The following is a 27039-nucleotide window of genomic DNA, read 5'->3' as shown; positions in this document are numbered from 1 at the left end:
TGTGAGCAAATAGACTTGAATTTGTCTTTTAGTCCCAATATACAGCCTGCAACAGAAACATTCCTCTTAACTTTACACAGTTGGGAAAAAAAAATTCATACTCAAACCAATAAACAAATGAGGAATAGGTGAGCCTACCTAGTTATAGAGAAGTCAGCTAATGAGAGCAGGATGAGTTACGCATAGGTAACGGACCCTGGTCAATGAAAGCTGTGAACATGCAGAAGATGACTTATGTTGTTGGAATGTGATATATGATACAATAGGATGCTTGGAGGGACAGGCTGCTCCAATAAAATAATTTCAGTAGTAAATATTTTAAAGGAACAAAGAGCTTATTTATCAATACAGTCATAAACATCTGTGTATATGTGCTACATGCAGAGCGCAAGTGTTAAAGTCAAATAAATGTGACAATATTTTCAAATGTTTTGTTTCTGGGACACTTCGATAAGCAAATGTCATAAGGAGATTCTCCTGAGAATTACCACACCCCTTCCTGTCCTGTGAACACGGTTTCTTCCCCTGATAACTTCATATAAACTACTTGCCACCCCAAAGAAAAACCAGGAGAACTTGTCTACATCACTGCAGCTGTTTATTTATTATGTGCTCAATAAGGTATTACTATACTGATTATATTTCTCATGTGGTTTTTAATTAGAAAATATATCCAGAAGCAAAACAGCACAGATGTATATACAAACTTAAAAATGTAAAGAAACAGAAAATAAAGATTAATAGATAAGGCAAATGATACATTGAGAATCCAAACCCAGTATCTTCAAACATTTGGGGGATGAAGAGTGACAAACAGAAGCCACATTAGATTTGTGTGAAATTACTCAGTATGTTTCCCCTTCCCTGTGTGAAGAACCTCTCCTTTCCATAGAGACGACTGAACTGCAAACATCACAAAATGTTAACATACCACTACCAGATTCACACCTGAACAGGGAAAGGAAGACATGACTTTCTATAAAAGTGATCCTAACATAGTACCCCTTGAAAATGGTATCATGAGTACATTTTTGTTGTAGATAATTTTTACATAATGCTGCACTAATAATTTGAAGATTTAAACCCTTCTTTCTGTCTTAATACTGATCAGATGATTAGGTCTTAGTTTTAGACTCTAAATGTAACTGAATCAATAGGAAATATGTAAGCTACTATAAGCATAAGCACAGGGGACTGCTTTTGGGCTGCTCCTTCGGGGGGCAACATTCTGTCCTTGTAAGTCTAGAGAAACGTTACAAATCTGAACTTATCACTAACATTCTCCAAGTGGGACCTCCAAATAGGGGACGTTGTGCTAAGTACAGCAATCCAAAATATACATCTAGAGAGATTAAAAGTAAATGCTCTACAGTAAAGAGGTAATAATTTAAAAAATGCTACTTACATGGAACATTTATAATCAGAAAAATAAATATTCAGGGAGCGCGTCAGAATAATAAAGTGCTCTGCCTGAGTTATTAAGAGATTAACACTGGGGTGTTAAATATGGCCTTCCCCACTGGAAAATAGATTCTTCTGGGTTATAATCAATATTTATTTCATAGGATTAACTGTTTTAGGAATCGACAGAAAGCTTTGCCACAGAAGAGACGATGATAAATTAGGAAGTAATGTCACCCTCTTAGGGATAAAATGTAGAGAAATGCAACATTATGCTCTATGATTAATATGCAGAAAGAGAAGTCTAATAAAAGATGATATATTAATGTAAGATAATTTTATAGGAAATCCAGGTGAAATAAAATTATTTGAAGGAAATACCCAAATGCCATTGACTGATCAAATAGTATCTTGGCATATAGTCTATAAAGGCAGAACTAAATAACAAAAAGAAACTCCTACCACACCGAAACAAAACCACCAACTAATTTTATACTGCGTAAAGCGAGAGACTGACACTAAGGTATGACAATGCATATTAGCTAGTATGTCTTCTCTAGGTGGTTTCAGCAGCAATAATAATACACAATTCAGTTCCAGCACTTTAAAAAACAACAACATAAACTTCCTGCCTCCCTACAAGATGCAGGGTGAGGAGGTGGTCTGGGGTTGCTACTTGAAGCATTCCATTTGCCACTTCATGTCACCCTTCTCATTCTTTTATCCCCAGTTAATTATTATCTGCATATAATTTAAATCTGCTAGACTATAAATTAACATCTTCCAGGACAGAGGCCATGAAAAGTTCTTGGAGAGGTTAAACAAATACTGTAGCCTGAAAGTCCCCTCTACAACAAACATGTACACAATGGAAGGTAAGTCATTACTGAGTGATGGGGAGGAAGGACTTGGGGCTCAATCTCAGATTTAAAAGCACCTTGCTCCAAACGTATTTAAATTATAACTCAGTGGGATCATGAGCCTTCATCCATTCTGGAAATAAAAATAAAAACTATCAACTGCTGTAAATTCTTTTCTTACTGGGCAAATGTCAATAGGATCTACAATTTTACCACAGTTGTTTCTCTGTCTTCATGTGGATCTATGTTTTCCCTCCCCAAAAAGAAGAAAACAAATAGGCCAGTCTGAGTAATTAATCATGTTCCCCTCCTCTACTACCAAAACTCTGTGCATAAAAGTTTTCCAAACTTCATGATCACATCTGGAAGTGGTTCATTTATTATTGAAAGAGAATTATCAAAAGAAAAAAAAAAATCTAGATTTTTATCACATGCTCAAGTCAATCTTTTATTTTTCTAATGGAGAATTAAAGAAAAAAATTATTCTGCAAAGAGAGTTCTTAAACCTTCATCAGTCAGTAGTACAACTCTGAAACTAGTTCACTGTCAAAAAAGGGGGAGTTTGGGGAGGGGATTACACCATAATTCCCAATCACATTCTTTTCTACTCATTCTCTTGAAGAGAGAGAAAACCCTCACAGTCCAAAGTTATGGTCGTATTTGAGATTTATAAGCTGTATGGTGGCTTTTGGGAGGGATGGAAAAATAGAGCATCTTACTGGCATGGCGCATTTTGATCAAGATCTCACTGACCTTTCCTACTGGAATGATCAATTGTAAAATTAAAAATGCACATAGTTTTTAAAAAGGGACACCAACTACTGATAAAACTCTCTGTTTAAACTCCTATTCACTGTTTCAAAGATAAACATTATTTAAGAAAAAAATACAATGTTTCACTTATTGATAAAGTATAAGGCATTTTCATGGCCTTTTACAGATCTACTCATAACTACCTACCTAATAAGGAAAGCATAATTATTTCAGCATAGAGGTTGTAGTTTTATTCTAAAATTTAATTCTTCACTAATTTATTCTAAGATGAATTTAATAGTCAGCCAGGAAATGGATTTTTATAAAAGTTACTTTATGGGCAGAAAATACACGGAAAAAGTAATGACAAGTGTCAAACTGTCTCTTTACATTATGAAGCCAAGTATTTCCTTATAGATTTGGTTTTTAAAGCTGGAACTTATCCCTTCAAGGCTACTACTATTTTTCAAAAATCCATATAAATATTAAATCTAAAAATTAATTGGTAAATTTAATTTTCCTCTTTCTCTTCAAATTTCTTTCTCTTCTCCTGAACCGTTGACTTTCAAAAATTCACCGAATGAGCATGTTTCTTGCAAAGTGGCTTGTCCTTCTTGGAGAAAAAGGTCTGACCTTCCAAACTCTCACAACACACCTGAAAAAAAAGCGTTATGTAAGGAAATATCTTCTTTTGTCAAGTATGCATGAAGGAGAAATAGTTTTTCACCCCATGGTTAATAAAAGCACTTTAGTTGGTTGTTAGACTTCCTGACATTCAGTTACTATATTCCATGTAATCTTTCAAGAACAATGAAGAATAACTTTTTCTGGAATGCATTCTCATTTATTTAAATTACTGATCATTATTTCTCTTTATTGGGAGTAAAGCACTTGGCCCTAATTAAAAATTACCACCTAAAGAGGTCACACTAAATATAATTTCTCTTCCCAAATTCTAATCGATGCTTTTAATCTGCCTCCTGTTGTAGAAAACCAAAGCATTCAAACAGAAAACACAGCACGATTGCTTTCCCAAACATTCGCAAGCTCCCAAGTGCTTGAGAGTTCTTTTCAGTACATTCCTTTGCTTCTTACAGTGAAAACCCTGGTCTACTTCTGGCTGCTGGATGATTATGCAGTCAATTAAGCAACCACATTTATGTCTTCTCTTTCCTATTGCCTTTGTTAATAATGCTCATGAGCAGCTCTACCAGAGAATAGGAGAAGGCAAATCTGCTAAAAGTTTTTTGTTGTTGTTTTAAATAAATTTTATGACATCCAAGAGTCGAATGAGGTAAACTAGACAGAGTTCAATGGCAACATCTGGGATAATTATTTGACTTCAATTAACATGACCTTTTCCCCTTCATACATTGGGTATTGAAAGCTATTAGATATATTAAACCTAATTAAAAAAAAATCAAACATCTGAATACCTTTATTGAATGTTTACTTGCTAAATTTTATATCTATCTATCTCTCTATCTATCTATCTATCTATCTATCTTAGGTTAATGTTAATCTCTAAATATCTATCCTCATAAAAAATAAAATAAAAAATTTTAAAATAGCAAATGCAATAGGTAAACATATTACTACATGGTTATCATCTCAAAAAGAAAGAATATTCATGGACTATTACTAAGGAAGAAAATTAACATACAGTTTACTTCCAATGTTAATTAATAATAGATTTTTAATAATTATTTATTTCTATTTTAAGAAATACCTATGCTTCCAAAAATTACTAAAAACACTCCAGTAAGAGTTTTGTTTTGTTTTTTAAGTAAAGGACTCTTACTGTTTTAAGAAATATATAGCTTCTCCTTATAAACAAAAATGTATTAAAAATAGGATTTTCTCTAAAGGGTAAGCATCTTAGTCTATGCCAAATAATTTCTAAAAGTGCTAAAAAATTTTAATAAAAAACTTTCAAAATCACAGTAAAAATATTTTTAGGTTTGAAGGACTGAAAGATACAAGAACTGTTATTTCCATTTAGTGTTCATGCTAGAATCGGCCACACTGTGCTCCTTTAATTTGGAAATGAGTTCACTTACTGAGCACACAAAGCAAGTATCGTGCCAGGTGTAGCCCAGAGCTTCCAGGAACATGTCGCCAGCTTCTATGGGAAACTCACATCCACGGCATATAGTACCAAACAGGGCGTAGTAATCTGTAGAGGGGGGTAGGAGGCACAATTAAATATGACAGAGCTTTAGAATGATAGTTCCTAGAAAGCAGCAACACAATTTGGCTATGGTGTGCAGCTTGATTCACCTTTCTTAGCAATCTTCAATATTCCTTAGCACTATTCAACACATAGCCACAGAGTCCTACTGTGTGCCATGCACTGCTCTAGGCACTGGTCAGGGGTCTGGTGGTAAGGAATACAGATGTGGTTGCTCTCCTCAAGGGGCTTGTATTCTCTTTGGGAGCAGAATGTCCTAATTTATTGTTATTTTTTAAATAAATAATTTCAGATTATAAAAAGTACCATGAAGGAAAGAAAATAGTGATGTGATATAAAACAACTGGGGGTACAAAATAACTGTGATATAACATTATATAGGTGGGTTAGAAAAGGCCTCTCTCTGAGGAGGTAATCGTTACGTTGAGACTTGAAAAAGAAATGAGGAACCACCCTGGAAAAGCTGGGGAAGAACCTTCCAGTTAGAAGAACCAGCGATACAAAAGCCCTGAGGCGGGAAGGATCTTAACTTGCTCAGAAACAACAAAGGGGCAGAGTATGGCCAGCAGCCAGTGACTGGAAGGCGGCAGGAACGAGGCTGGCAAAGCGGGCCCTGGTCGAGCATCTAGTTTGGACTCTAATGGAAGCCATGAAGGCATCAAGCACCATCTGATTCACATTTAAACAAATGTTACTGTAACTGCTAGTTGAGGGCTGGGGAACAGAAGATACACCATTTAGTTGGCAATTACAATGTCCAGACAAAGGGTAAGAAGGAGCTGGATTCAGGGGTGGTGACTGAGATGGGGGGAAAGGAATGAATTCAATACCTACTTTGGGGGTATGTATGTTAGAATTTAGTGATTAAGCTGGATATAGGGAGGAGGGGAAGAGCAGAATCCAAGATGACTTCTAGGTTTTGGGACAGTGGACTGGGTTAAGAACAAGTCTGGGGGGGGTTAAAAAAAGAAAAAAGAGTAGACCAAGATGATCAGAAGTGACATTTAAATAAGACTTCAATAATGTTTTCTCCTTTCTGTAAGCAATTTCGGGTTTTTAAAAATATGGCTTCTTAGACTACATTAAATACGATATCAAGACTAGGTAGTTTTATTAATTTTTTTGGCTAAATAGGGACTATCTGGTCAAAATGTCTTGCAAAGCTTTTAAAACAAACAAACAAACAGCTCCTTCTTCAGGAGAATTGAGTGGCATTACAAAATGTGAAGGATTCTGGTTGAATCAGGGCAGCCAGCTTGTAGCCAAGCTGTCCCAAAAAAGCCACTGGAATTTCCACAGGGCTTCCTGGTGGAGAGTCTGACATAGAACTAGATTGGGCCTAATGGGAACTAAGAGAAAGGTGAAAATAAGAGGATACTGAGTGAGCAAAAAAGGAGTGGTGTTGACCAGCCTCAAATTAGAAGCTCCTTTAACCTATTGTGGAACAGCCTCTTCTTGCAGCGCCACACGTTGATATTCAACATAGAACAAAAGCAGAACTCCACGGTGGGAACGCAGTACAGTGAATGAAGGCATGGTAAAGGGAAAATATTTTATTTATGAAAAGTGTATGTGCAGTAGTAATACCTAGGCAAGGGTAATATTAATAAATAAGTGTTATGAAAGTCCCCTTACAGCCTTTGGGAGGGAGAAGTGTCCAGGGACTAAAGCAAGGGTAGTAGATTGGTCCTTAGAGCCTAGTTTATTAAAAATAAGTTTACCAAGGGAGTAATCCAAGCCAGGATTACCCTCCCATTCAGTAAAAGTAACAAAGGACTTCCAATTTATTGTCAAGGCAATTGCCTTAAAGAGCAAATCGGTAGCATACTCAAAAGTTGAACATTTGTCATGTTTATAACCACTCAAAATCTACTTAATGAAGTTGAAGAGGTGGCTGTAAGCTACATGATTTGATAGAACTTATAACCATAAATTATTGGGGACTCAAGCAAAATGTTTTTCTCCTAAGTAATGCTTACATACTCACATCTCTTAATTAAGTTGGGAATATCTGTTTTGACAGTCACATAAAAGTATACATAGTTTTTTTTTTACTATATATTTAGGGAAACATTAAATGTTACTAAAACAATTAGGAAAACGATTTTGCCTAATATTTCCTTTGAAGTTTATAGTAATATAAGGGTTAATGTTTTACCTTCATTCAAAACTTAAGAACCTAATTGCTTCAGCAGCTTACCAGTCTCACAGTAAGGTTCACCATCCTCCAAGTGAAAGACGTTATTACGAATGGGTTTTCCACAGGCCACACACACAAAACAGGAAACATGCCAAGTTTGTTTCAAAGCATTGATGACTTCCTGTTACAGAAAAATAATTGGATGTAAAAAATAAAAAAAAAGATGACAATACACAACTACTTATTCTGCTAGCTCAACCAATACAGCCATCCTAAACTGACACAAAGTAGACATGTGTGCTTTGTCTTTGCCTTGAGCTTTCCTCCTAACAGGAGATACATAAGGACAGACTGGAAAATCAACTAAATCAATGCACTATATAACATGTGCATTTCCCACAAATACTATCAATAAACCTATTTAAAGAATGAACTAGTGTGTTAAATACTACACAAGTGAATAAAGTAAGCATTTCATAAGCACTTGCTACAATACATTCTGCTTTCTCTCAAAGGGTGTCAGGAAACATTAACTTATAAAGGTTTCATAGTATTATCTTGAAAATCTCATGGAGGAAGGGCAAACATTTAAAAACTAAAACAAACCTATACTTTGGTGCATTATGGAAACAATAACCTAATCAGTGTAATCCAATCAGTTTAACACATGTTTAGTGTTTTGGGAATCAGCTGTGACTGTACTAAGCATACACTCAAAAGAGTATCTAAATTTGAACCACAAAGCATGGATTCTAGTCAACAATAGCCTATGGTTAAATATACCAAATATCAAAAACTTGGACCAGATTTTAACTAGTAAAAGTTTTGGGCAGTCGATTTTGTAAGGAGTAATCATTTCTTTGGATTGAGAGAGAGAGAGATGGAGCCATTAAAAATCATTTTTGAAGAATAGTTAATAACATGGGAATTTACTCTTTGCATAATACTGTTCACAAAAAGAGGGTGCTAGACATAAAGTATGGTTATTATTTTGTAAATGAATTACTTATAAGGAGAAAAGTGGAAGAAAATCCATCCTAAAGTTAACAGGAATTATTGAGGATTGGTAAGTATATAGGTCATTTTCATTTCATTCTTTTTATTTTTTGTATTTTCTAATTGTAGAGTGAAATATTTTCTCTTAATAAAAATATTGTCAAAATAAAAGAAAATGATATAGAATAAATTATTAACCATAGAAAATGCCATAGTTCACTACTGAAGGGCAATGGAAAGAAATGACAGTTGTTTAGATCCCAAAAGATTACCATGAACATGTATAACAAATGTACAATCAATCAAATCATTTCCCAAGGCTTCCAGCACATACTTCCCTTTATACTTGACACAGATTACTATTCCTTCTTTAATAGGGATTCATGTAACAGGGAAGAATTGTAACCCACCCCACCATTCTTTTGACATTATTTCTATAAATGCTACCTTTGAATAATATGTAGCTTAGAGATAAACAGCATGTTTGTATAAGAATCTTAGGAACTAACTTCAGAAGAGACAGACTCTGACCTTCAGGCATCCCAGTTACAGAAGATTTGCTGACCTTCACCCACAGAACCAGGATGACACAGAACCAGATGACATCAGACCATTACTTGACCTGCTAGAGATCCTTATCAGAATGGACAGTGCTGGTCTGCACGTAGAGAACTTTCCAACTCCCTCCCTTTGATCTCTTTGTTCTGCTTTCCCTCTCCCTCCTTATGAAAACCTTGGCCTGCACTAACGTGGGGGAGATGAGCTTTGCAACAAGAGCCCCCCATCTTCTCAAGTGACTGGCACTGAATAAACCTCTTTCCTTTTTACCAGCATCTGTCTCATGAGTTCGGCTTTGATGGCAGCAGGCAGTCGAACCTTGGTTTAGGTTACATTCAAACAACTAAAACACAATCTAGAGAATCTGTCCTTTTAGTGAAGTTCTGGCCCACCTCTGAAGCAACGAGTGTAAGGTTTCCATTTCCTAGAACATCATTTGGTTCTAAAACTGTTTCTTGACTTTGTTTTATTAATTATTCTAGAATTCATAGAATAGATTTATATAATAAAACAGTATTAACATATACTAAGTATTAATTGTCATTTGGGAAGATACAGCCTGAACCATTCCATCCTTTTGTTCCCAACATATTGTATAAATTAATACTATAGAAATATTTCATGTGGTAAATTTGATTTCTAAGTGTCCTCAAAGTTTAAGACATATTTAAAGATATATTCTAAAATTACTACTCTATAATTCATGCTAACTTTTCTCTTATTTGATATGAATTTAGTGTTTCATTATTATAGTTTCATATTGAGAATATTAGAATTCGGCAATGTCATTTCCAAATTTTGTATTAGTTGTTTGAGTTTTGTATGAGACCAGGCAACCTGGCTGCTTCTGAAGTAAAATTCCAACTCCTGGGCACCCACAGGAAATGCCTGACTCTTACTTTGTAATTGCAAACTGGGTATTCCAGAGTAGAAAATTCATTCATTCATTATTTATTATTATGTACCTGACACCTAAATTACTCCCTTTTTGCAAAAAAAATTAAAAAGGTGTGGTTTTATTATTTTTCTATACATGTATACTCTCATAAAGCTGAGGTTATATTTTTAAACATTATATGCATTCAAGAAAAATATATCATTTATAAGCCTGTTTTATATACTTCATGAGATCTGTGCCCTGTGCTTGAACCCTGACAAGTAGGGAAATGCTGCTCTTATAAAAGCTATGGAATTTAATTTAAAGCAGTGAAGGTGTCAGTTCTAAGAACTCCGATGTGTGTGGTCCTGTATGACCTCTTCATTCCTGAGCAAACAGGGTCCTGTGGAGGTAGCACACCCACAGTAAATTATTTTTCCCCCACAGTGGCTAGACTTTCACCAGACAAACCAGCACTCAGTAAGACAAAACCAAAGACAACTTAACCCCCTAAGTCCTATCTACAGAGGTCTATTTAGTTTTGCTTTACAATAATAAACAGAGATGAAAATAGACAGGGTACCAAGCAAAAAGGGGGGGGGGGTCAAAATGATACAAGGGGTCCATAACAAAAATTATTCTCCTTTAAAATTCACTCAGGATAAAAAGATTTCCAATACTTACTCCAAGGATCTTCCTTTGGCATCGACCACATTCAGGAGCAAAAAATTTCTCATAACACAGCTCACAATACAGGGCTCCCTTCTCCTCTACAAATCCAATGTAGGCCATCGTATTTTTGCAATGAGCACAGTTAAATTCTTCTGGGTGCCAAGATTTCCCCAGTGCCACTAGGAATGGTCCCCTGCCAGAAGTAAAGAGATCAAGTTGGCTCAGGAATCAAAGTTTCTCAAGTTTGCCTAGATAGGACCTCTTTTATACAATGCCCAAACAATTAAACATTTGCTCAATTCTCCTTCTCAAGGACTCAGTGCATGGATGCTATAAGTTTACATAGAAACTCTGTCCATTTATGTGAAAAAAAATTTGGTAGTTATGTCTTTTGAGTTGTAATAAGTGAGTCTGTCCCTGTCATGATTATGATTGAGAATGAAGATGTTAACTGTGACAGAACATAAAGTAACCAGAAAAAAAAAGATGTGGTTTAGGCAGATATGAGAGTTAGGCATTTCTATAAAATAAACGAAATAAAAATCTCAATTTGGTGCCCAGCTGGCATGGCTCAGCAGTTGAACATCAACCTAGGATCCAGGAGATCGTGGTTCGATTCCCAGTCAGGGCACATACCCAGGTCGTGGGCTTCACCCCCAGTGGGGGTCCTGCAGGAGGCAGCTGGTCAATGATTCTCTCTTCATTGATGTTTCTCTCTCTCTCCCTCTCCCTTCCTCTCTCTGAAATCAATAAAGACACACATGTATATATATTTTTAATCTCAATTTGGTAATGTCACAGTCTTAGAGATATTACCTGATAAAACATTCCCCACACACAGTTTCATATATTTTTCAACTTTATTAAACACATCAAATTCTCACCCTCCAAAATGACTACAGAAACTGTAAACTGGGTGTCAGAGATTGTTTGAAGCTATTTAGAAAGGTTTTATTTAATTCAAACACGGCTTATTTTTAATGCACATTTACATCAAGGTAACAAATGTTTGTAAAGAGATTTTTTCCCCCCCATAAAATACCATACAGTTATGAACTGATAAGATGAGTTTCGTTTGCTTAACAGGAACCCATTATGAAGCCTTATCTAGTCACGAAGCCCGCAGAGATGAACCATTCCAGTCCCTACAACATTCTTTCCAGTAGTTACATCACACTAATTTTTCTTCATAGAGCAGCTTTACCTCCAAGGCACTTGTACATTTATCTAATTCGTCCATGCAACATTCCTGTGAGATAGACCAGGGTAGTTATTACGAACTCGGTTTAAGAGATGGAGAGGCTTTGAGGTACAGAATGTTCAAAAGATATGACAAATTCCATGAAACCACTGAGTGAAGGCCAGAAGCTGAATTTCTTGGTTCCTAGTATACTGCTCTGGTCAACCGATACCTGTCGCCTTTGATATCCTTACCATCAGCTACCAGCACTGAGCCACCACAGGGTAGTTGTTATTAAGATCAAATACCTCACTTTTAGGCAGATTATTAACAGGCAAAGTCACAGTAATAAGCATCATAAAGTCACATTTTTTTTTTTTAGTCTTTAGCCTTACGTTATTTAGAAAATAATATAAACTTTGATACTCAGTAACTACCTGCCACTGGGAATTCTTTGCAAATACACTGATGTTTACTAAGAACCAACACCTGATTCTGGAAGAGTCAAGAAAGTAGAAAGGCTCTTGCTAATGATTAAAATGTGTTCTCAGGGATATAAGAGGGTGTTTTCTCGCCCTACTTTTTGTTGCCTTGTATCTTTCTTAAAAAAGAACTTAAAATTTTATTTTTCTATTACAGTTTACATTCAATATTATTTTGAATTAGTTTCAGGTGCACAACCTAGTGGTTAGACACTTTGCAAAGGGTTTCCCCCCAGTATTTCCACTATGCACCTGGCACCATACATAAGTATTAAAATTTTATTGGCTATGTTCTTTATGCTGTACTTTCCATCCCTGTAACTATTTTGTAACTACCAATCTTTACTTCTTAAATCCCCTGACCTTGGTTCTTATTAATAATATGCAATTTTGTATAAGCTAGTGTTTGCAGCTCTCTTAGCACTTGAGACAAGTAATTTATTATTATTTTTTTAAACTTTAGGGTACTATAGTTTTGTCATCACTAGCAAGGAATGCCTTTGTTAACTAATTCCTGACAGAAAAATAAAAGGCTACAGATCACCTACTATGTAACCAACTATGTTACTTTTGGTAGGCTCTCTCTCAATTTTGAACTGGTATATTAGTAGCAGTCCTGCTCAACAAGTTCCTCCCTTCACTTTTTCAGTATATATTTGAGAAATAGTTTTCTTTCAAAGATAAACCAAGAAGTCACAGTGCTCAAAGCTAGACAGAGTTTTATGAGAAGTCTAAGCTTTTCCACCAGGTGGGTATCTGGTTATATATGCCTGGAAAATCTGCCAGGCTAAATTTACTGTGACCGTAACATAAGAACTTCAGGGTTTTATGCTACCATTGGTCTGGACATTAATTAAAGTAGTTCAAAACAGTTAAGTAGGGTGAATGTTTTATAAGAGCACATCTTCAGCTCATTCATAAGCCTGGATGGCCCCTTGAGGCCAGTACCCTTACCTTAGGCCCCTCAGTTTGCCAAAGAAGTCAACCAACCTCAAACTCTGCATTCTGTTAAAGCAAAGGGGTGGTATGCACTTGGAATAAAAAGCTTTGCTCCTGGAACTTGTCTATCAGAGCTACCAAACTGTTAATAAAGTTCATCTGAGGGGAAAAAAAAAGACATTTAAGAACAATTGATTGAGAACAATAAAATCCATTTTCAAGATTTTCTAAAATGTGTGTTGAGATCAACTCAGACCAGCAGAGAAATAGGTTCTACAAATCAGAGAGACCCATGGCACAGAATTATTCCTTTAATGACCAGTGTTCAGTGTGATACCATCAGTTTGCACTGACACTTGTTACAAGAAATAGCTCCAAGGAATCCACCTGTGTTCTTCCTGCAAGTTGAGAGTGTTTTTTGTTAGACCACACAGGGCCATTTTCACATGGAGTCCTTGGAGAAGCACCTTTCAGATATTTGCAACGAGAACAGTTTTGCTTCTTCTGAGTAGCAAAATTACTTTCTATCTCACTGTATAGTAATTTGCAAAATTAACTCCTGATTTTGTTGACTGCTTGAAGGCTTAATGCCAAATTTAGTCTAACAGTAGCAAGAATGTATGTCATTGTTGTAGGTTTAATCCAGTCTCAATGACAAATTTCTGTCCACCGTTCATTCTTAATAGTCCCATTCAAAATTTTCATTCTTCTCTTGCTCCCTTTTGTGATTTAGAAGGGTTTCTTATATTTCATGTATTCTTAAGTGTGTTTTTTTTTAAAGCTTTCTGGACTACAGTTCACTACAAAAAATAGATAAATACTATTGTCCATCAAAAGGGTAATTTGAAGATATTTCCTTAGTTTTTTTTAATCAAATTTGAATAGTGAAGGATCTTAACAACAATAAACTCCCTCTGCACTTTTAAAAAGTGAGTTGAAAATGACCCTTGCTCCTGCCAAATCTCCTTTCTTAAACAAATATGCTCTGTGCAGATACTGGCCTAACCTGACACTCCTTGGCTGCACTGAAAGCATCTTCCATCAATGCCTTTAAAGTTATGTAGAGATTAAACAATAAAATCTTCTACTTATAACAAAGTACTCTCTTCTCTGTGTCAGCAGAGACTAATTTAACAAATTCATTAACACCGGATTAGCACTGAAGAAGTTCTTCTAGTTCCGGGTAGGATTGGGTTTCCATCTGTAAACTGGAATGGCAGGCTTGGATAACTGCAAAGTGGAATGAAGTATTCAGCTACCTCTTGTGATACTCTCCACCTCATGAGCCCTTGCTAAATACTTGTTGACTGATGAAGGGAGGGAGGGAGGGAGGGAGGGAGGGAGGGAGGGAGGGAGGGAGGGAGGGGAGACAGTTAAAGCACTGGCTGAGGGAGAAGAGCTATGACATGACATTTTTAACCTGTTTCTCTTCTATAAGACTTATGCCAAAAAGAAAAAAATAAAGACCTAAGGAAGGATGCTAAGAGAAAAGTACAGAGGAAAAGAAAAGCTTACAAATAGAACGGTGAAAGGAATTGCAAATTTCTTTTTTTTTTAAGATTTTTTTCTTATTGATTTTTAGAAAGAGAGGAGAGGAGAGGGAGAGAGAGAGAGAGAAACACCGATTGGCTACCTTGACCCAGAACCCAACTGGAAACCTTTCAGTACACAGGACAAGCCCAACCAACTGAGCCACACTGAACAGACACAATCTAACAGAGATTTAACTTTGAAATCAAATGCTTTGTTCTTGCTTCCCTTTGTTATTTAATTTTCACAATAACTCACAGGGATAGACATTAACTCTATAAATAGATGAAGCTAACATCGTAGAAGTTAGCCAACTTTCCTAAGATCACGGTGGATGGTGAACTGAAAGCTGGAACCCTCCAAGGCCCAGTCACTATAGATTAGAAATTTTATTTGACCCAAACTTACTGCATCAATAGATGTTAAAAACAAAAGTTTAAAAAATCAAGAGAAGTTAATCAACGAAAGTTAAAAACAAAGTCACATAAAAAGCAACTCACATGCTCAAAACTATTATGGAATCTAATATTCTACTTAACTAGATAAAATAAATAATAAAAATGTATAAGCCAGTTTATATTATGCTCAACTTTTAGGAAGGGCCTACCATGAGCAAACGGAGGAACAACACAGCTAGAAAAACAAAATGAAATAGAAAAGATTACTGGGAGGAAATGCACAGCACACACACAGTCACAAAGACATACAACACAAATGCAGGAAGAAAATGAAACACAGCAACTATCTTACAAGATTTACAGTACTCGAAATCAGAAATACTAACAATCCTTCCAAAAATGTAGAAACACCGTACTTTTGACACCGAGATGGTTCTCCTTATGAGAAAAGTATGGAAATCACCGAGCAAGAAACAATTCGGTAATGTGAAAATCTTCATTTCCAGTGGATTACGCCCATACTTTCCAATTTGGAACATCAAAAAATATATAGTTCTTTTATCCAGTACCATCTTTAACTCATAGCCCTTTAAAATACTACATTTAAAACATTGTAATAGCTTTTTATTTGAAAAACATGAAAGGCATGCTCTTTAAGAATAACTGTATAAGTGAAATGAGCCCAAACATAAAGGTGAATAAGAAAAACGAGTTCTTAAAAAAGGGTAGTACTGATCATCTTTAAAAACAAATTTATCAGAGGCAATTATAGTCAATTCTTTATATTGAGGTTATTATAAAATCAGAAAAGCAGGAGAAATGTGAGTCCATATAATGAGACAAGTGGAATGTAATTTCAAGTTGGCAACACTAATATCATGTATTCCTCTGAATATTTTTTAAAAGTTCATTCATCAACTGAACAAATATTTACTAAATGCAGTGATATACGCCAGGCACTGTTCTGGGAGCAGAGACTATAGCAAGAAACAAAGTCAGAAAAAGCCCTGCTTGCATGGAACTTACATTCTAACACGAGGGAGAGAGACAACAAAAAAGATAAAACATACGGTATGTTAGATTTTTAAATGTGAGGATAAATATAAAGCAGAGGGGAAATAGGGAGACAATGTGTGTGTGTGGATGGGAGTGGCCAGGAATACCCTAATAATTGAGTGAAGACCTGAAGGAGAGGAAGGTGAGTTATACAAATATCACTACAGTAAATCTGAAATCTTGGTCTGTGTCTTTAGTTTCCTTAAATTCAGGGACTAACACAATAAGCTGAGAAACCTTGAATTTTCAAATAAAATCTTAACCAGGAGGGAAAATAAACAAAATCTGTTAAGAAAGGTGTGCTCAGAGATTGGAATGGATGGTGAGAAGGGATGAATGCTGTGCTCTCCTTGTGGTAACTGAGATGGCTCTCCTTATGAGAAAAATATGAAAATCACTGAGCAAGAAACAATTCAGTAATGTGAAAATTCCTTCTCACTGAATTGACAATGGGCTGACAGAATGTGATTGTTCTGGTGCTGTACTGCAGGCAAGCACAGAACAATAGTATTGGGGCTATTTTTTTTTAAAAAAGCATTCCATATCTAAGAAGAAATTCAAGCACCATAAATTCCTTACTTCTTTCACAAAGATGCTAGGAAGCTAAATATGAACGGACCATTTAGCTCCATGTAATGCAAGTGGTCAATAGATTTTAATGTCACTAGATGTAACTAACAGTCAAGAAATAAGCTAGAGTTTTCATTAGCCTCTTCTACCAGGGAAACTAAAATGTGATTTTGGCTACATTAGTCCGATTTTCTGTTTTCCTATTATACCAGCACTCCAACAGTCAATCTATTCATGAGTAGAAGAGTGGAAGAAATGACACTCCTTACCACAAATGGATCGGAAATGTTCCATAGCAAACTCAATCAAAGCTTCACTAGAATTTCCTAAAATGTAACACCCTATCCATCTGTAAAAAGCAACTAACTAATCAAAGTAATGCTGAAATAATACAATTTAGGCAAAATACCTATAATCTTTTCAAGTAAACCAAAATTATAATTATTAGGTCCAAATAAAATGATTTATAGAGTGTTAAGCTAAATATGGAGTATAAGAGATAACCAGCTCAGTACTAACATTCAGTGATTCAGGTTTCTGAGGTTTTCCAAAAACAATTAACTGTGCTAAAAATAAAACAAAACACAAAATTTGCCTCAATCTGACTTTATTTTAAAAATGCTTTTGAAAATTTTAAATATTAAAAAAAGTTTTAAATATCATTTAAAAAACAATATAAATTATAAACAAACACTGTAAATTACACTGTGGAAACCAAACAATAAGTCCTGAAATCTTAAACTTCTTAGAGTTTGCCGGGCTGCAATATTCTACATTGAAAGTATCAAGCCTGTAACTGCAGCTTGTTTTTAAAACAGGTGTCCAAGAGAATGTCACTTGATCTAACTAACGCCCCCTTGCTTTGGTAAGTGATACTGGCATTGAGGCCAAGAACTAGAATTATGCTTTGACGAGGTCTCTGAACTGACCACAATCTGTTCAAGCTGCTCCAGCATTTGAGCACCAAGCAAATGTGCTATGCTAATTACTGTTAGAAGATCTTGACATGAACTAATCCCTGTTCCTATTAACTTCCCTATAAATGAAGCTTTAAAGTTTAACCGATAGCAAGTGCTGGGATAATCCAGAGCAATATAAAATTTAACAGATGAGGGAGCAATAAGCGATGGCCATTCGTGTTATTAACATAATATATATATTTATTTCACATGACAAGAAGATTGTGCATTCAAATTACATCCTGGTCCAGCATTAAAACTGAAACCAAAGTAGGGAGGGGTGGGGAATGTAATTTTCCATCCATACTAAGTTTTTCAGATGTGCTGATAGTGATGATTACAGGCTGTCACAGAATTTGATAATCAGACAACAGGAACCAGCAACTGATATGGTTTGACATTTTGTTGGCCCATCCGATTACATGCTTACAACAGCACACTGATAGCAGTGACTCCTGTCTCCATGAAGAGTGTTTTCCCCCACCATATAGTATCCCTAAGTACCAGTCTACACAAGCAAGGTACCACAACTTAAAGAAGCAATGTGACAAATCAGAATTTTTTATTTCATTAATATTAAACCTAAAAATACAACAACTAAACATAGTTAGTAACTAAAAACAGTGTTTCGTTTACTGGAGTAAAGCAGTATCAGTCTAGATTTGGCAATAGTTTAAATATTTCTGCAAGGCAGTAACCCTAGGGTAGTGCTGTTAGAAAAAGGACTCTAACCGAATTAATACTGTGGCTTGAATGATGAGTGGGTCTAGAGTCCCGCGTAACCAGTTCAGGTCAAACAATCACTGAGTGCCTCCGTGTGGATACTGCGCTGGACTGTGAAACCTCTACTGATTTTCTCCTGTCCCCATAACCACTGTTACTGCTACTGCTGCTCCTGGCTCATTCTTAGTCTAAAGCAGGCACTGCTCACTATGGAAAATACAACTTAAGTGAAAAATGAAAATACTGTATTATGATTCCACTTCTGTAAACAACATCTGTCCTGAGGTGTGTCTGTTTTAAAAGTGTAAATTAAAATACCAACAGTGACTATCTTAGGAAGTAGAATTATGGATGAATTTTTATTTTTGTTTTCAGTTTTTCTATAGTTTTAAAATGTCACAATCAACATGGACTAGCTTTTAAAATATAAAAGCTATTTTATTTTTAATCATGTACTGTGTGCTGTGTTGTCATTTTTAACAAATACTGTTTTTTTAAATATGTTTTTATACATTTCAGAGAGAGGAATGGAGAGGGAGATAGAAATATCAATGATGAGAGAAAGTCATTGATCAGCTGCCTCCCGCACGTCCCCTACTGGGGGTCAAGCCCACAACCCGGGCATGTGCCCTGAGTGGGAATCGAACTGTGACTTCTGGGTTCATGGGTTGATGCTCAACCACTGAGCAACACCAGCCACTATTAAATAATAAATGCACATTTATTATTTAATAGTGGGTTCAGGAGAAGAGTATATTTGGTTCATAAATAAAGTATGGAGGCTTCTTGGGCTCCATTTTAAGTATTAACTAGACACATTATCCTAAGCAATAATTATGTAATAGAGGAGGGAAAATACAAGTCTTAACCTTATTCAACTTTAGAGAAACCACTGTTTCAACTATTTCAAAACAGGATAAATTAAAAACAAGGCGAGAGTGTGAGCCGTCACTCCAACTGATCATCTGCTACTGCCAACAAGGCAACTCACAGAGGCAACGGGTCCTGCTGGTGGGATCCCTGCAGTCAACATTCACACCTAAACCTCATAACATTTTAAAAGCCAGTTATTAAGAAATGCTCAGAGATTTAATAAGTGCCAGTACAGTACACTCACTTAAGATCTCTGGGCCTTTTTCCCTACTTGGAATTTAAAAGACAATAAAGTAAGATTTGGATTTAAAATATTATAAGGAAGCAAGTTATGATGTAACCTAAATTTAAAGCATTTATGTATGGATCTGGAGGTAATTATATCTTTCTGTGCTTAGGGCTTCAAAAATCCAATCTTCTTTCCTATAGGACTCTAAGTTCTTTATTTTATGTCACTAGCTATTTTTCATCTAAATGAAAGTACTCACTTTTATAATTTGCAAAATAATGAAGTTCAGATAAACGATCTTCAAGGTCCCTTAGAGTCTTAAAATTTTATTATTCTCTGAAAGGCCAAATTAATCATTATTTTTCCTTAGGAATTAATAACTTAGAAAATGGTATTTTTAGTTTTAATCTCAAGGGCCCAGAATTACTTTCCATTAAAACAGATTCTAACAAATACATTCATATTTATCTACTTCAATAATAACATTTACGTAGAAATATGGCAAGAATATTTTCCCTAATAAAATTGTGAATCTTTCAGGATACTAAAACATAAAAATCAACATTGTTATTAAGTATTCCCAAGAAACTTCAAAAACAACCAACCTGATAACCTGGTTGCAGTGGGCGCACATGGGAGTCCGTTTCCCTGCTGGGATGTGCTCAGCCCTTTGCACTAACGTGTCCTGGTCGCTCGGCTGGGGCTGCCCCGCAGCTGAGTTGGCTGGGGCCGCTGCTCCTGAGGAAGTGGCACTATTTGAGATTCTTCCAGTGGCAGGTGCTAGGAGTTAAAACAAAGAAAAATCAGAATGAGAGTAAGCCAAAAATAAACTTTCTCTAATAAATAATAATAGTACTTCCAAAAACAACCTATTCACTCGCTCACTCACTCACATTTAAGGCAAGGTTATGTACCAAACACTGGACTGTGACTACGGAGATAAATAGAAAAGAAAATAAAGGACCACGACACAAAGGGTTATGATGGATGTGTGCACAGCATGTTGTAGGAAAAGGAGAAATACTCCTGCTTCCAAGAGGAGACGGAGTTAAGCTGAGTACTGGCAATGAGGTATTTCCAGGCATCTAGACATCCCTGCTAAGCATCAACTAGATTTAACCTGAACTAGATCACAGGCGCATTAAAACTCCCAGCGGCTGAAAATAACGAGCCTGTACTGGCATCTATACTCCGGCTCCTCCTACTCTCTAGGAAGACTGTGCAGTCAGTCGCCGCCGTTAAGTTAGCTCTGCAAGGATCGCCCTAGGCCCTTCTCCTCCCTCGTCTGTGGTTGTGACGGGCTCTGCTAACTTCGTATCACAGTCATTCTCAGTTCTGCCCCCTCCTCTCCATTCCCACAGCCCTGCCCTGGAGCAGGTCCCCAGTGTCTCCCACCTGGACGAGCCACTCACCTGCCTCGTCCCCCCAGATTCATCCTCCCAACTGCCACTGAGACTGATCACAGACGCACCCGCAGGGTTTCCCTGTCCTTCGACACCAGTGTAGTATACACTTCTAGTCACGGCACGCGGGTCCCAGCAGGGGTCTCTGCCTCCTCCCCGGCCATCTCCCACCACTCTCTGCCTTTCCCTTCGTGCCACAGCACCAAGCGCCTCACCTCTTCTTGCGAATGGTCTCCGCTGTCATGTCTCTATGCCAGGACTTCTTCCTCTTTACCTACTGACCACTACGCGTTAAGATTCAGCCCGAAAGTCAACTGCTCCAAAAGTCCTCCTTGAATTACCTCTCCCTGCTGCCCACTCCACACAATCCTAAGTAAATGTGTCTCTTCCATGTTCCCACCATTTTCTGTGAATGGTTTTATTATTGCTTCTGCTACACTTATCTGTGTCTTTTCTTCTCTAACTAGATAGTAAGCTCCTTGCAGGCAGGAGCTATGTCTTATTCATTACCCTCCCAATTAATACAGTGTCTGGAATAAATGAATAAATGAATGAATGAATGAGTGAACAAACTGGAATCAATACATAAGTGAATAAAACTGTACAGACTGAAACCAACAGAAGGCCAGCTCCTTACCCACAGGCAATTAAAATGTAATGGAAGAGCCCGGCCGGGCGTGGCTCAGCGGTTGAGCGTTGACCTAGGATCCAGGTGATCGGGGTTCGATTCCAGGTCAGGGCACACGCCCGGGTTGCGGGCTGCAGCCATCAATGACTCTCTCATCATTGATGTTTCTATCTCTCTCTCTCCCTCTTTCCTCTCTCTGAAATCAATAAAGATATATTTTTTAAAAAAAAACATAATGGAAGAGAAAAAACATACATTAAAAGGTTTACAAGGAACAATTTTTAAGAAAAGCACACACGCCCTGGATGGTGTGGTTCAATGGTTAGAGTGCCGGTCGGTGCACCGAAGGGTCATGGGTTTGATTCCTGGTCAAGGGCACGTACCAGGGTTGAAGGTTCCCTCCCCTGCCTTGGTCAGGGCTTGTGCAGGAGGCAACCAATTGATGCATCTCTCTCACACTGATGTCACTCTCTCCTCTCTCCTTCCCTTCCACTCTCAAAAAAAACTGAAAAAATATCCTCAGGTGAGGATTAATTAAGAAAAAAAAGCACACACAATACAAATTACCAACGTGAGTGCATGTATGTACATGTGTGCGTATATTGACAGGCTCCATATTGAAGGTGTAATCAAAACTGGATGAGACTAATTAGGATAATCGAAAGGACAATTCTCCCTCCTCAGAATAACGCCTGTCGGCAATGAGATGCAATTACAGATCCAGAAACCGAGCATTTATAAACACTTAGCACAGCTCCGGAGGAGCTCGCCTGGCACTCGGGCTGTGAAACAGCACTTTACAGGCCAGGGAACTCGACTACTGCCTGTGTTTTAAATGAGTCCACTGGACTAGGAATATGTTTTCATTCTCTTAAACTCACACTCTCTCCTCTAGAGGTGGGAAAGATAATTACTGTAATATTCACCTAGTACACTCTCTTCCTTGTTACCTCATTGACTCACAGAGCGCAACTGCCTCCTCTGGGGGTCTCCAATTTCTATATCCAGGTCTGATTTCTCTTGGAGCACCAGGTAAGCATTTTCAACACCCAGTCTTGTTATTGTCTTTACATTCAGGACATACAAAGTGTATTTCGCCTTCTTGCACACATTGCCAGCTCTTCCTAAAAACATCTATGATTTGGATTTTCCCACTGCCTCCCTGACACTCAGTCCCCAGATGCTAACAACAGTTTCGTTATAGATGTTTGCAAGGTCTGTCTCTTCTTTCTAATCCGAATCCATCCTCTATCCTTTGAGTCCTGATGTGAATCCCTCCAGCCTGGACCATTACAAATCTCCTAAGCAGTCTCTCTGTTGCCAGTCTCTTCTTCAACCTCTTCTGCTAAATTATTTTCCCAAATACACGAGTCTGATCATATACAGAGTGTCCCCAAAAAGGTAGACACACTTTAACAGCTGATAGCTCAACTGATGTTTCTTTCTTTTCAGATTTAACCTATTGGAATTAATAATTATCCAAAGTGTGTGTATATTTTTTGGGACACCCTGTATTCTTTTTTGGAAAGCTTTCCTCACTGCAAACTATATGCGGTCCTGACAGTCTAGTCCCCTCCGTGAGCTCCCTCCAGTCTTCCTTACAGCCTTGTCTTTTATGCTCACCGACATCCCTGCCATCACCACATTCGATTATGCTTATTTAATATTTAACGTGTGCTAGCACGATTCTCAAATCCTTACAATTGCCCTATGATTTAGGCACGATCGGTACCACTTTTTTACACTGAGGCAAAGAGAGGTTAAGACACCTGCTCAAGGTCAATCACAATGTAAAGGGCAGTCCTGAATCCAGGCAGTCTGGCTCCAGAGTCTGTGCTCTTAAACATTATGCCACAGTGTGTTCACTGTCCCTTGAACTTGCCGTGCCATTCACTGCTTCTGTGATCCTCAGCCAGTGAAACGGCCCTTTCTCCTCTGCTACTTAGTGTTGTTCCCATTCTGCAAGGCCACGGAAGTTCCATGTTTGTCCCCAGGACTTCCTGACCACCCCAGCTAGAAGTGCTCTCGTGCTCCCCTTAACATCTATTAACACCCCTGGCCTGTATAATTTATTTGTTACTAATCAATAGGTCCTATAATACCTTTTCCTTCTTAAGTTAATGACAAACTATATATTTCTTCCTACCAGAAAACTGCTTTAAAAACAGAAGGCAAAAAATTAATATTTAATCAAGCAAAATGAAAAAGGGAAGAGTCTAAATCACTTTCACTTTGCCTTTTTAAAGGACACTATAAAGACAGAGATTTTTTTAAAAATGTGTATTGGGCTCAGGATTTCAAACAGTGGGAAAGTTACGAATTGAAAAATCTGACAATCAGACCTCAAAGAGAGTGGAACCCTTTCATCTACCATATGCCTTTATTTTATCACATTATCTATGCATAAGCCCTAAAGTCCTGAGTCACCGAGACAGTTTAGCAATAAAAGCGTGTAGTAATTCTGCATCAGTCTTTGCAAAATGGGACATAATCCACCTGGCCCTTGGCTCAAGGAGAAGGTGCGTGGGGAGCTCACTTATTTAACATGAGAAGCCCTTCTTAAACTTGAAACATCTGACCATCTTAAACACACATAAAAAGTCTCTAAGCTCACTGCTGTTCCTTCTGGTGAAGAAAAGCCTTGCTTTCTGTGACTGTCCCATTTTAACCACTTTGGATGGGACTGGAGTTCTCACACCTCCGTTTGTTGCCGTGTTGCTAGCACACTGGCCCGCACACAAAGCTACCCGAGCCTGTTAATTACCAGGCCGTGAACATGTCCAAGATCCAGCTATTTCCTGGGAAATGAATAAAGTGATGTTTCATTTCTTCAGACTGAATTTCTCACTACTCTAGCACAGGAATGGGCAACTTCTGAGCCATCAAGGGCCAGCCCCTGGCCTCTGCTCACTTGGCTTATTGGGGACAGGGAGGTGTAAAAGGTGAGGTCTTGGGAGTAGGGAAGCACCACAAAATGAGCCCTGCTTCCCTTGGAATTCTGTAGAGAACTGAACTACCAGATAGAGAAAACAGTCTTCCATGGGTAGCAGTGACTAAAAATCCTTCAAATCTACTGAACCCATCCTAAAAATCACCCACTTTAAGGTAGGAAAACATACATTTCTTTAGAGATAGCAGCTTAAAGATGACAATCTACTTATTTGTAATAATTTTTTTTTCTTTTAAGTCCTAGTAGAACTATTAAATAGGAACATGGAATCAGCCCATTTCATAAGCTAGGAATCTAAGTCACAAAAAATTTAAGTGACTTATTCTAACTGAATAATCAATGAGTCTGTGAAGGGTCACAACGGGAACATTATTAGGAAGTTCTTGACTCAAGTTTTCCTTTTTAACCTTAATCTTGAGCTACTTCCATTAAATTTGGTTTCTTTTGTGACTAATCTCTACCCCACTAGGTTCATGTTTTAAAAATAATTATTTTCTTTTGTATCAGATTCACTTCAGCATCATAAAACTCATTTAGAAATTGAGAATCACTAGCTACTTTCCAAACCAACGGTGTTGGCGAGAATATCTTCTATTCATTTTAGAATGGTTATTTATGAGTCTTCTAAGGTTCTCAATGAATACATTTATAATTATTCTATGCTTTTGTTTTTCAGCACTATGACAGTCAAACCTAAAATTATAAAGATTATTGTTAAATAAGTCCACATGAATTAGTAGGAACACCCAGCAGCATAATAGAATACTTCCTTAGTATATAATATGTAAAGTTGTCAAATTAATCGATAAAATATACCCACAATGTGTTGAGTTGCTAGTTTTTTAAATATTTGTCATCGCATAATTTCTGACAATTTTAAGGGGCAATACTTTTTAAAACAGCAAACACACCTCTGACTTATTAAACGTGAAATTTAATTTACTACAACGAAATAAAAAGTCATCTCTTTTGCACTGCAGATTACTCACTGACGGTGAAGAATTTTTAAAAATTGAACCACATAATATTTATTATCTTAGGAGAACACCTACTTTCTATTATTGGGTAAATCTTTGTGATGTTATTTGAAAAGTGAAAATTCTTTACTTCAGAAAATTCTTTTTCCCCAAGGAGATGATTTAGGTTTGCATTATTTAGCATTCAGTTAACTCAAGTTTTAAACAATGTTATCCTGAGATTTATTTTTCTTTTCTAATCATAGTAAGGCCCCAACCAAGTGACTATCAAGTTTATCCAAGTAACTTCTGCACTATGGACCACATAGGTACATTATTGGGGGGTTGTTCATATAGTATGCAATATACAATATTATAAAACACTATGTAATAATAAGCAATTATAAATTATCTAATTACTTACTATGTGTTTCAAAAATAACTGAGCTCATTAAAAGGCACTTGTTTATATAAACAGGGAGTTTACAGAGAGAAAACAGATTAAGAGCAATAGAACTCCTGGTAGTACAATGTGTGAATTCTCTGAAAAAAGATGTTTTCTAACTATGGTATATAGAGAATAAGGTGAGTTATTTGATATTTTTGTTTTCCATCCCTGTTCAAAAAAGACTGTTAACTCTAAACCAATACACTTAAAAAAAACAAAAACCAGTAGTGACGATTATAATGAATACATTAAACTCCTGGCTAGACTGTAGTAGAATACTCATGAAATTCCTAACTCTTTTGGTTCAAGTCAAATTATTCAACTATCAGTAAAATATTCTTATTACTGATATATACTAAGTAAATAAGTACTACATTACGTCAAATCTTACTTGAAAACATAACATAAGTCAATTGGGGCTGGGAAGTGGTATCCCAAAAAACAAACTTAAGTAACAAAGGATGTTGCTCTTACTAGATGTAGTGCTTTAGAATTGCTGAACATATTCAGTAGGAGAACAAGCTAGAAGATGGTGCTGGAAGATGAACTGGTCACAACGCTACAAAAAATGCATAACTTGATGACTTCTTACCAGCTCTGTAGTACATCCTGGTCCAAGCCACTATCATCTCATTTGGCTTACTGTAGTTACTGCCTCTAAAGCCTGCTTTTACCTTTGCCAACAACACAGAGGCCAGTAAAAACTAAATCAGATTATGCTGCAGCTCAAAACCCTCCAATAGCTCCCTCCTAAGTTAGAACTGAAACCAAAGGTCCTATAGAATCTGCCTCCTGCTATCTCCCTGACCTGAGCTGCCCCCCTCCCCTCTTGCCCACTACATAGGAGCCACACTGGCCTCCTTCCTATTCCTCTAAATGGCCAGCATGCTTCTGGTTCAGGACTTACTTTTGTCCTTTCCATCCCCTGTCTGGAAATCTTTCCCCAGCTTTTGCATGGCTTGTTTGCTCACTTCTTTCAGTTCTCTGCACATTTTATCAATGTGGCTTTCTCTGACCATTCTACGTAAACAACCCCCTCCCCCACCAACCACCATTCCCTATGCTCCTTAACGGGTTTATCTTTCTCCTAGCACTCATCTAACATATTTTACATTATTTTAATTGCTTTTTATTATCCATCTCTTCACACCTTGAGGCCAAGGACACTGTGTTTTGTACATTGTTTAATAAATCTTTGATTAGAGAATGAATGGCTCCAGCACCAAAATAATTGTCTTCCCACTGAAAGGAACCAGACTTTTTAGAG

The 27039-nt window shown here is 37.0% G+C and overlaps 1 protein-coding gene across 7 annotated transcripts in view; it reads right to left on the bottom strand.

Annotated features, from left to right (window-relative positions):
- Positions 1-580: 580 nt before the first annotated feature.
- The window catches only part of PDLIM5 (PDZ and LIM domain 5), a 178321-nt gene continuing 151862 nt past the window's right edge, over positions 581-27039 (bottom strand). For 6 of the 7 annotated variants that reach the window (XM_081128519.1, XM_081128518.1, XM_081128520.1 and 3 more), the window contains 5 exons: positions 19993-20167; positions 10461-10641; positions 7406-7526; positions 5075-5190; positions 583-3669 (listed from right to left, as the gene is read on the bottom strand). In XM_081128519.1, the coding sequence (XP_080984645.1) occupies positions 3580-3669; positions 5075-5190; positions 7406-7526; positions 10461-10641; positions 19993-20167 (683 nt within the window). In that variant the 3' untranslated portion in view covers positions 583-3579. Of the gene's footprint in view, positions 3670-5074; positions 5191-7405; positions 7527-10460; positions 10642-19992; positions 20168-27039 lie in introns of all 7 variants that reach the window. The other variant, XM_081128522.1, reaches the window with a different exon arrangement.

Source organism: Miniopterus schreibersii, assembly GCF_964146895.1.
Source record: "Miniopterus schreibersii genome assembly, chromosome: 1".
In the NCBI taxonomy this organism is placed as follows: domain Eukaryota; kingdom Metazoa; phylum Chordata; class Mammalia; order Chiroptera; family Miniopteridae; genus Miniopterus; species Miniopterus schreibersii.
The sequence above is the reverse complement of the archived record's forward strand: the minus strand, read 5'-3'. Positions and strand labels throughout refer to the sequence as shown.